Raw genomic sequence first — 14,326 nt, forward strand, 5'->3', positions numbered from 1 at the left:
CCTGCTTTCCTCATTTGGAAGCTTCAAAGTAATGTTTTGCTTTAATTTATACTAATTTAACAGCTCTCAGGTTCCCAGTGTTATCCCTGGGAGGAAGAGGCAACAGATATGGCATTGCAAGATATTTACAGACATGGTACAAAAATGTCCAAGGGTATGAAAAATCACCAGTAACACAATTTTGCAGCAGCCTCATTTACATCTGTAATTTTATACCATTTATTACATTGTACTAACACACCAGATTCAAAGATGTGCACTCCCTTTAGGACATTCAGGAGTTACAAATATATTGTGATTGCATAATTCATATTGCACAATTGTATAAAAACATAAATACTAACTATTCTATTTTTTTTTTTTAAATACAAAATACATGTCACATAGTCAAATATTCTTTTCAAGTGCAATTCAGGTGCTCTCTTTAGTCCTTCCAAGAAAAAGGCAATTTTGATAGTTTTGGCACAAAGTTTAACCTCCGTCTCGTGCCAACGGTTCTAATTACAATACGTATGCCCAAAACTTTATATAGTAGCAGTCATATACATATAGTATAAAACCAGGTTATGTACAAAATGAACCGCACGTACACAGAAGCAGCCTCAGTGGTCGGATCTGAACTCGGGGTTCGCGTTACTCGTGCTGTTGCGAGGGGGGTAAGGGACCCTTCTGACTTATGCCGGTTGCTGCGGGTTCACATTCACAGGCGGAGGGTGTCCTAGGAGACCGATGCGCTGTTTTTGCTTCCTCTGCTCCGTCATCTGGAAAATTAAAAAGTTTGCTCATTAGGCCTAGAGGCTTCCTGTGCGTCAGCTCGCCGAGGGACCTGGCGCTGCCTTTTGTGGTTAGCGTTTGCTCTGAAACCCACTTTCTACAAATAACGCTCCTCCGTCCGCTGTGCCAAGCGCTAATAGATGAAAGAGGCAACTACAGCCCCGTCTCGTGCACCCATCAGGGATGTCCACGAACTTGCTCGTGCAGCTGACTACCGTTTTGCAAGAAAAGAGGTCAGGAGCGCTGGGTGGCCAGTGTGAGTTAGTGCAGAGAGCAGCTCACAGAAACCTCCCCCGTTAGAAATTCTTTGTAACCGGTCCAGCATACAAGGCAGATGAGACGCAGAGGGTGGAAAAAAGGGGTGAGCCTTCAAGTCAGACTGGGAATACCCTTGTCTATGCTGGAATAGACTCGAGCGGTCCTGCTCTCATCAGGAGCGAGCCAACATCCCTCTGTATCTGCCAAAAGCTGAGATACAAGGCAGGGATGGGAGGTTAACCACCTCACTGCCAGACAGCCAGAGCTACTTCCCCTCAGATAAAATAACATTTCTTCTGGTTAGCGCAATCATGCCCTGAAAATGGATCAACAATTTTTATTGCTGATGTTGAAAAAACTGTCACTATCTACTTCTTCACTCTTTTTTCCCCCAACTTCAGGAGATTTCTGACAACGTGCACAAGCCAACACACCACATAAGGAACAACTCTGGCATGGGCAGAGTCTGCAGCAGCCAACAGCTGGATCACTGCAGGGCTCCCCACGCCTCCATCTGCAACTACATCTCAGCTTGGGAGGAGCCGACACGTGGGACGACCCGCAGCAGCTGCGCCGAGGACGCCAGGACAGCGCCTTGTCCCCGGGCCACAAGACGATGGGAGCCGATGCCACCCGGGCTCTGCCGAGGGCCCCCGTGCCCTCAAAGCAACGTGCCAACACACGACCATGCCACTGCATGTGACCCATGGTGGCACTGACAACGCGGGCATGAGCAGCCACAGTCACATCCCACTTCTGCTCCTTCCCCGGGCTGAGCGAGCGCGGCTGTGGTGATGGGCACCAGTGTGCCGGGGATTGCCGGTTCACCGGGGCTTCGCAGGGCCCCACCGGTGACACTGGCGCCACGCCTGCACCCAGGAGAACCTGTCCAAAGGCCGATTCACCCAGAAAAGCAATCTTGCATTCAAGCATAAAATACATTTTAGACTATTTTCCTGTATGAGAATTTGCCGAGTTTCCTGCAATGCTTTTCCGGTAACATCTCCATCCGCAACCATTTAATTTGTTTCAGGTATTTAATCACAAATGTCAGCCAATATAATTGATTTTGGACATAACTCCAGGAGAAGAGAGATAGCATATTCACACATTTCATTCATTTGTAACATCTACCTGAATATATTTGTCTAAAAGCTGCGGTTTTGGTGATGAAGCCTCTGGCGCAGGGTACCCTGTGCTGGGGCAGCGGCCGGTGCCAACCTGTGCTCTGGAGGTCACTGTGGGGAGGGGAACTGGTCAAAACAGGCAGGTCTGGGCAACCTCCAAAAGGCTCCTCCACGTCAAATGGCCCGTACAGCAAAGCGCGCACTACTGCTTTCACTCAGGCTAGCTGTGTGTAATTACTCTCATTAACCACCGGGGAATGGACTGAAATACGGTAATTCCTCATGAAACCATAATTAAACTCGAGTGCAGCCAGTTGCCTTGCTCATCGCGTGACCCAAGGGAGGCAGAACTGTTATTTTACCTTTCTAGGAAGATGACCACAGCCTCCCAAGGACAGGTCACAGCTCCCGGTCCGCCCTTTTGGAAGCTTATTTTCACAAAAGGCTTGTAACACTTCACAGGCAAATGGGAGCAAGAGGAGAGGAGTCTTCCATCTGATCCCACACACAAAAGCTACTCCCTTGCTGAACCAACTGGGATTTGTTGTTGTTGTTTTTTCAGTATTTCTAAGATAGCCCACAAGTTGGAAATGCAGAGAGGCAATGAGGAATTTGTTTTAAATGAATTAGCTTCACTGAGCAAACCAATAGCCATGATTTCACACAGCCAAAAAACTGATCCAGAGGACACATGAAATAAAAGTGGAAAGAAAACAAAACAAATAAAAGGGACTGTAATAGATATTTTTCATGCTGTATAGAAAAAGAGATGGTGCAGCCTGATGCAGGTGTATGTATGACTTTTTTAAAAAGGGAAGAATAAACCACCTGAACGGAAAGCACAGAGAAAGATGCAATTGCAATGTTGATGCTGAACACAATGAATCCTGCAGGATGTGTAATACTTGTACAAAGGGCACAGGGCTGCAAGATGGAGCAATGTTAATCTCTGTCACATTTATCCAGAGAGTGGATCTCTTGCAAATTCTTTACAGCTGCAGCAACTGTACGCCTGGGCCTAAAAGGCAATAGAAACTAGACCAAACGTATTGCAGGGGAGCTGTCAGCTATGGGAGTCATGCTGACAAGATTAAAAAACTAAACTGAGGGACCTGAAGTTCATCTGAGTCAAGCTGGCCTCGTCGATAATCTTACATGTCTGCGCAGACACACTGCCCTGTTCCAAAGGTTACGTGTGATTTGGAGTTACCTCCAGGAGCAGGACAGGGGCCACGCAGGGACCAGGACACACCAGGTCTGCCCGCTGGGGTGGAGCCAACCCGAGCAGCAGCTCCAGCATCCAGCCATGGTTGTGGTGGTGATGGTCTGGGGTCCCGGCCGGTGCGAGGGGACCGTCCTGAGCGAGAAACCGATGTCTCTTAGAGATTCTTCACATCTGAGGACAGCAGTAGAAAGGGGTTCTGGATGATTACATCTAATCCCCCCCTGCTGTTGCAGACAATTATGTTGTAATCTTTTTGCATGGAAATAAAGTGATCAAGATTTTAATGGCTTTTGGTTTTCTTCTTTGTGAAAGAAGGGATGCTGGGTTTAAGTTTGTAACAATTACAGTCTCCAGAAACCTAAAGAGCTTGAAAAGCAAATAAATGAGAAGATTTCCCTTTATTTGGTTACTAGAAAATAAACACAAATAGAAGTTCACTGACTTAGTTCCTTTTCCTGGAGACAGTTCCTGATCAGGAGGAGGGATATACCGGTTTTGTCACATAATTGGAGCATCCTGCAACTTAAGCAGCACTCTCAATAACGGTACTTAGGGGAATTCCTAAAAGCTATCACAACATTAATGAAGCTGGTTTCCTCTTTTGCTTTTACAGTCAAATAGCTCTCTAAAAGCTAAATCCTTCGTTCTTATTTTCACAAAGAGCGAGAAAGGTTTTTAGCGCTTGGTCAGCCAAGAGCTGCAAGCTTCAGAAATAAATGCACCCTGATCCAGAGCTGGCTGCGGCCGATGGAAAGACTCCTGGTGGCTGCAGACCACTCTGAGACAGACCCTTCAACAAGACGTAAGACACATGCTTCAAGATAATTGTTTCCAGGCAAACTAGCAAAACCACTGCCGGCCAAGTATTAAAGCACAGACAAAAGAGCAACTGCCTCTATCCTCTGTCCTCAAAACCAACCAGAGCGCAGGGGTCTGTGGCACAGTGTCTGAAAACTAATTACAAGGAAGAGGAGCGAGGTTCTCTGCTCCCAGTCCTGCATGTTAATCCCTTCCTTGTGCTCCATGGGGTGTCGGATGAAAGGGCACAGCTCTATCAGCAATGCAGTGTGATCGGAAGGCAGGGAGCCAGGATCTCCGTCAGTACTGGTTTCCAGAGACCCATGTCTCTGTGAAGATGACGGGCACACAGAGAAACCAGGCCAGCCCCGAGCAGAGAGGGACAGCAGGAACCCGACCAGCGCTGGAGAGAGCTGTGCCCACTGTGCTACAGTCGGCAGATCGCATCTCAAAAGTTAATGAACCAAATCTGTTGGCCATTTCTGCTGTGGCCAATTCCACTGACTGCCCCTGGATACCTTCATGTGCAAGTCAGCAATTAATTTTATCCAGTGTCAATATCTATATAAACTTAACTAATTGAACCATCTGGCTCAGGTTGTTAATCCATAAAGATAAGCAGTGAGTCACTTTGTCGCCACAAAGAGCTCCAACCAGGGCGGGCAACAGCATTTTCCCTTTTACACAGTTAGGCTGTAATCCATATGGACAACGTGAAATAAAACCCTGCTGCCCCCGTGGCTTTCACAAAGCCATTGCCGGATTTGGGGTGGGAACAATTCCTACGACCCCCTTGAGCTCCAGTCAAGCCAAAAGTTAACGCAAATCCTTGAACTCTTGCTGCAGAAAGAACTGCTGCACTGAAAAAAATGCACAGAGGTGTATGCAGCATTCATGCAACAATACATGCTGCAGTGCAAAATATGGCTGTGGGTATGTCTGTCTGTGCTGCAGTGTGAAGTGTGACAGTAGCCAAATTGTGTCTGCGTTAGCAGCTCAGCGATAGCATGGAGGAGAGCGGCACACGCTAACCACTCAAGTATTTCTCCAGTTTCTCAGTGGGTTTTGAGGTCCGCACAGCAACACAGCACTTCTATCTACATCACACCCTCTGGCTTACAGGGTCATGCTACGGTCTTAGGGTTAAAACCTGTAACAACAACAACAACAAATACACACGGGCTGCCTGCACCAGCAGTGACTGATTTAAGTTAACTTTGATTTTTAAATTTTTTTTAAATGCAAGTTTAGTTTTCTCTTTCTGGAGGTGGCCACTTTGGACTACACTGGTTCAGTTATTCCCCGCCAGGCACAGCGGCTGGGGCACTGAGTTTCAGAAGGACATTTTCTTCGTTCACTTCTTCCCTAAATACCAGTTATTTAGAAAATTTCTTCCCAGGGTTTGCAGAAGCCACGAAGCTGTAAAACTCTACTTTGTACAACAGGCCTGCAGGACCTTTGTCCTGCCCGCACCAGTGTGTGGCTGCACATTCGCAGCCAGCTCTCCCTTACCTGATCTTTCAGCTCTGACAGCTGCCCAGAGAGGTTGGTCACAAGTTTCATGGTGGACTCCAACTTCTCCTGCAAGTTCCTCAGCTCATTCTGCTCTCCTTCCGAGTCGCTGCTCACAAGCGACATGGCCCGCATCCGGGGGAACCAGTCCAGGTTTCTCTCCTGAGAATCACACACGAGTTCACAATTAGTGTTTGCCAAATGAAAACCTGCACCCAAGTGACTGATTGCAGACAGACCTTAAATGCCATGCAGGGACATTCCTCAGATACACAAACTCTGTAGTTATTTTCATTTGCATCTTACTGGAAAGTTTGCAAAACTGCCCGCTGGAGGCAATGAGGCACTTCAGACATAGCTACTAAAAATTAAGGCTGCTTACGGTTGGCTTTTCCTTTCCAGCAACTCACTCTCCCCAGCCATTTCTTCTTCAGATGCACTTCAGTGTAATACATGAGCCCTGGACAATAAACCTGCCCAGATTTCATGTCTGGACAAGCATTTTCCACTGCTAGAAATGTGCCATCTCATAGTCTTTTAATTTGTGTTTGTTGGAGATTTTCTGCTGATAAAGTGGGTTTGCTTTTTTGGTCAAGCAAAGCTTGGCTGTGCTTTCCCAAGAACAAACCCATGTTCTACCTGGAAATACTTTCATAGTTGAAATACTTCCTTTTTAACGAAAAAGACAAAAAAAATCATATTCTGACTGACTGGTTCAGGCTAAAACGCGGGACAGATTAACTTACGATGAATTGCTTACAATAAAGTTTTTGTTCAGGCATACAAATTCTCTAATATTCCATGTTTAAGTTACAGTCAGGAACTTCAGTGGACACATGCTTGATTTTATTAATATATACATAGAGGCTCACAAAAACACTCACGTACACGTCAGTGACGTTAAAAATAAAAGCAGGAACGGAATAGAAAGCCACAAAAGAGGAGGAGGGGTGCATACCGCATCTTGACACCTTAAATTTCAACACTCGTTTCCTATCTAGTCTGGTTCTCCTCCCACGCTGGAGATACTCTCTAAAATGGAAGTTAAACTAACGCCGGATGAGATAAGGATGTGTGTGCCCTCTCATAGGTGACACTGCAACAACTAGTAATATTTTAAACAAACCCGAAGAAATGGTAATAGCCTCCTTGTTAACAGTATCCCAAACAAAAGACCGGTCAACATCTCTGATGAACAGCGACCAAATTTCAGCCCACTCTGCAGGCCAGGCTTTTTGCTGGGCTCGCTCTCAAACCTGTGGCTTATTTTTATGGTACTGCAAACTGTCTTGGGCTTTCTACTATTCCCTGCCTAAATCTCTAACTCAAACCTGCTCCCTCTCCAGGCTCCCAGGAGTATCCATCCTGCTTAAATCAGGGTTGTGCACCTCTACAGAGATTTACAGTCACGTGCTTTCTGCAATTCAGATGCGATGCCAAGATTCATCATCTTAAATTAGTTGCTTCTGATCTGCTTGGAGTTTACTATTGCCGAGATTAAAAGGCAGAAAGGAGGCCCTTTCCCATGCAGCGCACCACAGGATTCCCACAAGATGCAAAACTGCCAAGAAGCCTTTTTTCTCCTGATCTCTGTTTACAGGGCAGATGGTTTCTGCTAATAAAAGAAAAAAAAAATGTATGTACCAAAAAATATGCCTTTATCAAGACAAGTGCCAAAATATTTTGGACTTCAGGGAACGACAGTCCCACAATTAAGATTTAATAGTAGTAACAGGCAACATTTCACTGTGTTCTCCAGCTGTAGTATAACGCTCATTAGGGAAGAGAGGGCAGGCTCATCACTGGTGCTCGGGTCCAGCACCACTCCCCCAAAGTATTTCCTCTCCCCACCCAGGGAAAACAAATTAAAAGAACTGCTGTTCTCCCCGCTGTCCTCCAGGTGAGGGGTTTTCAAGGACAAGGCAGATTAGACTAAAATGCAATTTATATTTGCAGGTTCCCCTGGACTCTCAGGTCCATGTCCTGAGGTTTCTAGACAGATGCAAGAGCAAAGCCCTGAAGCTCCCGCCCACTCCTTACTTGCTGTACAGATACGGTTACTTTACTTGCTCCCAGAGAGGTGAGCTTTCCAAGCCCATCCCCAGAGCACTCTCACCCCATCCCTGCGACAGACAAGGGAACAAGGGGAGCAGGACCTGAAAGCGCCAACCTTTCCCTGCCTGCATTTTTTAAACAAATACCCCAAATCTTTTCTAATGTCACCCTGCAATATAAGCAAATGCTGTGGCTGCTGCAGAGGTTGCGACTTAATCATTACGGGCACAGAAGGTGACGGGCAGTCTGGGATGGTGAAATCAAACCAGCGCGCACCAGCACTGCCAGCTTCTGCAACCTCATCAGAAGTTTCATATTCACTGGTTTTCTGAAAGCCCCAGCTCTTGAAGTCACTTGCGTATGGGAAATCTGGGCTTTCACTTGAAAAAAAACAACAAAGTCCCTCTCTGGTTCTCATGGCAGTGGTGAAAGATTAAAACCAAAAATGCTGCTTGTGAACTCTACGAGGTGAGAAAGGAGAAGGCTAAAGGAAAGGAGACAAGGCTCACAGCTCCTGAGCCATGAGGACAGGACTCCCTTTTGAGCCTGAACTGGCAATACCCCTCCTGAGTCCTGAGCCATCCACGAAAGAGTTAACAGGGGCACCTGGAAACAGGCTTAGAGAAGGACCTACGCACCACATTGCCCCTGTCACGGGGCTGGACCTAACCTGCACTCCTGTTCAGGTTTCATGGCGTGACTCAAATCCAAAGTTCACCTGCAAGTGTCCAGTTGCCACCCAGCAAGAGATAAGGTGATGTACACGCAAACTGTGTCAGCAAACACCACCCTGAAGTGAGAAACGGTGGGGACAGATGTGCAGATAAAACTGCACTGGTGCAGGTAAAATGGGCACCAGTGCTTGCTGACCCATGGTGGCTTCTGGGACTGTCCAGAGAGGGCACCAGGGAAGCTGCCAGCAAACAGGGACACACGCACCTCTTCCTCCTCCTCCCACTCTGCACACACTGTTTCACAACCCCTTTGCTCTGGCTTTGCGTGGGAAACCTGCAGCCTGTTCCTACAACCTGCACCAGCACCGCAGGGAGAAGCTCTAGAGCCTGGATGGGACCAGCCTGCTGGGACGCAGCGTCCTGCCCCAGCGCCTGTGCCTGGCTGTGCCGAGAGGGTGGGGGAGTCTTCTTTTAAATAAATAAATAAGGATGCCTCAAGCAGAGCCGGTGAAAGGGGAAATGAGCAGGAATCCAGAAAGGTCAGTCGCTGACAAGCCCGCTGGGTCGGTGTGCGGCAGCCAGCCCGGCTCCTGGCCCCGCGCCTGCCCGCAGCGCTGCCTCTGCAGAGCGCTGCTATTCAAGGTTGAATAAAAGATTTATATCTTGATGATCTAGTTTCTGCTGAACTTTAACTGAACACCGGGGTGCCTTTAAAGATACAGCCTTACATCTTTCACTGGGGGTTTGGTGGTGTTTTAGAGGTACTAAGTGAGCTGTGAAGGGAAAGGCTCCCCCTTGGTTGCTTTCCCCGCCTGTCCCTCGTCCCGCCACGCGTCCTCCCGGCTGCTGGCACCTCGCATACCAATGCTGTTATGCACCGTCTGCTGTGGTCCTCCTGCAAGCGGAGGCACCAGGATCCTGGTGTGCAGTCAGCTCCCTCTTCCCGTCACAGTCGCAGCTTCCTCTGCCTCAACAGACGAACTGACTAAAGCCACTGACGGAAGCTGGCTAACCGCAAGTGCTGGGTTTCGGGTTAGCTCTTTTCTAGGTAAAGTTGGAAAAGTCCCTCTTGTAAAGCAAATATCATTAAATCTCAGACATGGGGGCGATGCTGACCGTCCACGATTGGAAATTTGAAAAAAGAGGAAGCGGCGCTGCGTGATGCACATGCAATTCATTCTGAGAAGCGTCCGCTCCTCCCTGCTTCTGCCGAAGAGTTTATTCTAAGAAAAGTTTGAGGCAACCTCAACGCGAGCGGTGCCAAGAGATGCATTAGCTCCGCTCCTCGGGCAGGAGGCGGCCACTAACGGCACGGACTGGGGCACGTCCTCGCCTCCGGCACCGCCAGCCACCCTGGGGAAGTCGCCGTTCCTCTTCTGGGCCTCCATTTATTCAGCTACCGCTGACCCTAGTATTTATGGGTGCTGAAGGGCTAATTCAAGGCTCATCAGAGTAAATCCCTACAGCTTGCCATCAGAAGGCTGCCCAGCAGCCATCATTTAGCGGAGGTAGGTGGCAGCCGCAGATTTCAGTTTCTGTCACGTGTTGTTAAAAATCATACCCAGACAGCTAATAAACAGCTTTGTAAAGTACTTTGAAATTTTTTGTTTGTTTGTGGCAGGATGAAACTCCTCTTGGTTCTTTCTTATGCTTCCTGGAAAAAGCCCTACACCAGGTTCTCTCTCTTTTGCAAAGGGCTCACCATCACTGCTTCCACACCACGCTGCACTTCTCCCCTCCCTACAAAGAACAGCACTTGGCAGCGTCCGCTCTCCACAGCAAGAGTATTTTCAAACCCTCACATATCCCCCTCGTCTTTAAACAGGAGGCTGATGATATTAGGCTAATGATACAAAAAAAAAAATCATCTCTTTTTGCTGTTTCCATAGATTAAATACCTAAATGGTTTTGCCCTGGTGCAGAGCAGGGAACCTGGAAGGCAGATACCATGTCCAAAGGTGGAAAATGACCACATCCCTGTATGAAATGATCCCACATATGTCCCAGTGACAGCTCTGCTGCAGGTGACTCACTTGAGCCCTGTGTTTTGTTTACCAGTGGTGAAGTTCCCCATCAAGCATCACCCAGCTTGATGTGACCGAGACGGGCAGCCTTGGTGGGAATCCCTGAAGGCAATATCTCCTTACTCTCGCAGAAAGGACAGTGCCACCTCTCCGCAGCAACCTATTTCTGGCTGTTTGCATCTACATTTTAAGTAGGACGTGTTACACCACGATCAGTTGGGCAGGGACAAAGCAATTAGGCATGCAAAGGCTGAACAAACAGCTGCTGGTGGCGATGGCTGCAGTCACCCACCTACTCTTGCACAACGCGTCTGGGAGTTCCCTGCGGCAGGGGGTCACCGGTTCCCGGCGCTGCAGGCCGGAGGCGGCGGCAGCGATGACTTGGAACGGACGCCTCGCCCCAGCCCTGGGCCACCTCCTCGGCACACACAGCCCCACGGGGCTTTTTTTTCACCCCGGTCAGCATTGCACACTGAGCGGTTTATTTTCCCCAGCATGCCACTCTTAATGGTTCCCAGTTGGAAACCTTCTCCCTCCCAGGAGAGTGTCCCAGCAGCACGGACACAGCACCCACCCTGCAAGCTGCTTCGGGATCCACCCGTATCCCAACATGTTATGCAAACAAACCATTACACAGAATTGTGCTGAAGCCTTTGCTTCTACTTTCATCTGCCCAGGCCCTTTTTTCTGCCACACGCTCAAAGTGAAACCCTTGACTTGTCATTTGGGCTCCTAACCCGATATTCCCAGCACAGACTGCTGCCCAGGTGGTTTATCAGAGAAAACCAAGAGCTCAGCCACATAAGGTTAATGCTGGCAAGAGAAGGTGTTTTCTGCAGCGCGCTGCAGGGCACGCCAGCTCGCACATCTCCGGGCGGAAGAGCACACTAATGCTGCGTGCGGAAGATGAAGTTGACCAACCATTTCTCCCCGTGCAGCTTCTGGTTTGTACCTTAATGCCGACTTCAAGGATGGAACAAGTTGCTTCGCTATCTAAAAGCAAAGCTCCGGACCGTGCCTATGACACAGTGTTTCCAGCAGCCAAAGGCCTTCTGCCAAACACACCTCTTGGCTCCTCTATGCCTCTGCTATTATTTATTGTTTAACTCTGTAATTATATTGGCTAACTCTGGTAAGGTATCTCAAGATGCAGCTTGTTGGGAAAATACCATCCAATTAAGCACCACCAGCTCCAGTTCAGGTGCTGATCTCCTCAATCCTTGGCTCCCAGCTTGCACTCAGCATCACTGCAACTAGGAGCCCTGAAACCCCAGTTTCCTCAACTATAACTGAGCAACTGCAGGCAAGCTGCTTTTGATGGGCTGCTCTCTTCTGCATCTGCAACTGGTTTGATAAGTATTGATATAATAAATCTTTCCTATTCAATTTTGCCCCAAAGTACAGGATTTCCAGTCACAAATTATATACAAACATAACTAAGATCCTTATTACTTTCTCAACCTATAATTTCTGCTGTATACATGTCTTATACCAATGCTGGAATCATTAAGTCCCTTTTGAAATGCTTCAGGTTTGAAGCATCATGGCCTGCCACTTGTTATTCCTAGAGGTGCTGCAGTTCAAGTCCCGTCTTGGCCATCTCCAACTGGATTTATATTCGGTGTGAGCCTGGGGACACAGTAATGGCCTTCACAGCCATCATCACGTGAGCCCTGTGCAGGCTGTGAATCACACACTCCTGCTGAGTTTCAGAGCACAGCGACAAGCGTTGCTGGCTGTTTAACTCCTTAGGAGAGGTTTTGAGTCCAACCTAACATTTCTGGAAGAATGCAATTTTAAAAGCCCGGTGCTGATGAACCCTTGCCTTTGTTACTAGGAGGCTGCATATGGGCAGAAGTTACAGGCTGCACTGGACACTCAGTAATACAGTAATCAGAAATAATTTCTAATTATGGTATAGCACATTGCTCAAAAAGAAAAAAAGCCCAATAATATATTTAAATCTCTGGTTTTGTAGGAAGATGTTAATTAGGGCACAAAAGGAAATCTTTAGCCTTCATTTCCATTCCAAATTCCTTTAAGGATATCTTCACCATCACTCCTATTTATAAACGGTTCATTTTCAAATGACAACACAATCCAATTGAAGATTCAGGACTCGGTGCTCTTGATCTGGACACGTGAGCTTGGGCAATCCCTTACACCTCTCCACCTCACTTTTGCAATGAAGGTTAATGACATGTAACACTAGATTAAAAATCTTTGGAAACCGCAAGAGCTAGTTAGGAAGCTTTGTGCTAAAAACTTCTCCAAACAAGTCTTTATTTTTTTAATATGTGCATCTGTGTGCATGAAAGCACTCACAGTCATGCAGCTCTTACCACACCGATCGAACGCTGATGTGAAGGTGGATATGCAAATCCCCATGTTAGGGTATGCAAGAGCTGTGCATGCAAACACTCGTCCATGCAAGTGACAGCACACTGCAGCTGCATGCACAACAGCTCATGAATGCAAAGAAAACCAAAGTGTATACGTGGTTTTCTACGTTTCAAGCTTGAGCATAACAAATTTTTACATATTATAAATGCCTTCAAACAGCCGTTTGTAGCAGACCTTTGCCAAGATTCAAGCGACAGCTGTACTGCTGGGGCTGCTGCTAGCGAGGCTGCTGATGTAACTGCAAGCAAATGCAGAAAACTTAAGAAATTCTCAAGACAGGATGGGTAGATAAGACATTTAAATGAACTAATCTGCAGGGAGTTGCACCGAGTTCACATTAGTCATTTGGGTGGGGATGTCAATGTCTGGCCAACAAGATACGTGCATCCCCCCACCTCCTACACATTTGCTATTATTCAGACATCACCTGATCTTCCCTGGTGACTACAAAGCCACAAAGCAGCTGAACCCGACGCCTCTGTTCCCGGGAAACACGGGAGACACTGGACTACCAGCTCTGCAGCCCCATTAGCATGCTTCCCAGATAAACACTTTTGAAAAGACATTGATCTATCTTGAAGCTTCACTATCTGAAGTGCACATCTGCACTGATTTAGCCAGATGAACAGAAGCTAGGTCATCAGGAGGGCTTTGTAACCACCAAGAGTTAAACACCATCTCTATTACCACTAGATGCTTTCTCACATCCTCCAGGACTGTCTGTGCTCTTAAATAGATATTAGCAGGTGGCTCAAGAACGCATTTCGAAGGCGAGCTGCTTCATGCCAAGCTCCTGTTTGCCATCTCCTGAAATGCATGAGGTTATCAGCCTCGCCAGTGCTGCTGGGGACTTCAGGAGGGGATGATTCACCGCAGCAGCTCGGGTGTGTACACAGGCTCAGCTCCTACATCAAACACAACTAGCGATCCCATTTTCCCCTTGCATTGCTCTGGCAATTCCCAGCTAAGATTCTTAAGATAGTCCAAGTTTCATATCATATATCGCAGCAGGCACATGCTCACCTTACTGATGAAAGCGACTATTATCCCTGTTTACAGGGGGAAAAGCTGGCGATGAATTCCAGGGCTCCTGTCTAAAGCCCTGACTTGTAGCTACAAGAGCACTGCAGCCCAGCTTCCCACGCAGCAGCACGCACACGCACGGGGCTCCGCAAACACGGGGAACTTGGACAAAAACAACCACAGAATCACTGAATCACTGAATAGTTTGGGTGGGAAGGGACCTTCAGAGGTCATCTAGTCCAACCCCCCTGCCGTGAACAGGGACACCAGCAACCTGAGATCTCAAGCACCAACAGACACATATTTGTATCAGAAAAACGTGATGGAATGTATAGTTACAAATCAGTACTAAAACACAGTAGATCAGATTTTACTTTGTGAGATCACTGTTTTGTTGCATTTTTTTTCTTGTTTGTTTAATATTTATTTTCATCAGTCTTACACTGTTCCAAA

At 47.4% G+C, this 14,326-nt stretch overlaps 1 protein-coding gene across 1 annotated transcript in view; it reads right to left on the reverse strand.

The window, feature by feature from the left end:
- Window positions 1–660: 660 nt before the first annotated feature.
- Window positions 661–14,326, reverse strand: part of ITPR1 (inositol 1,4,5-trisphosphate receptor type 1) — a 158,633-nt gene continuing 144,967 nt past the window's right edge. Inside the window, exons 56-57 of the mRNA XM_080350532.1 lie at window positions 5,695–5,856; window positions 661–761 (exon numbers count right to left, since the gene is read on the reverse strand). Of these exons, the coding sequence (XP_080206658.1) occupies window positions 675–761; window positions 5,695–5,856 (249 nt within the window). The 3' untranslated portion in view covers window positions 661–674. The remainder of the gene's footprint in view (window positions 762–5,694; window positions 5,857–14,326) is intronic.

The sequence above is a fragment of the Nesoenas mayeri genome (assembly GCF_963082525.1).
Source record: "Nesoenas mayeri genome assembly, chromosome: 10".
NCBI lineage: Eukaryota > Metazoa > Chordata > Aves > Columbiformes > Columbidae > Nesoenas > Nesoenas mayeri.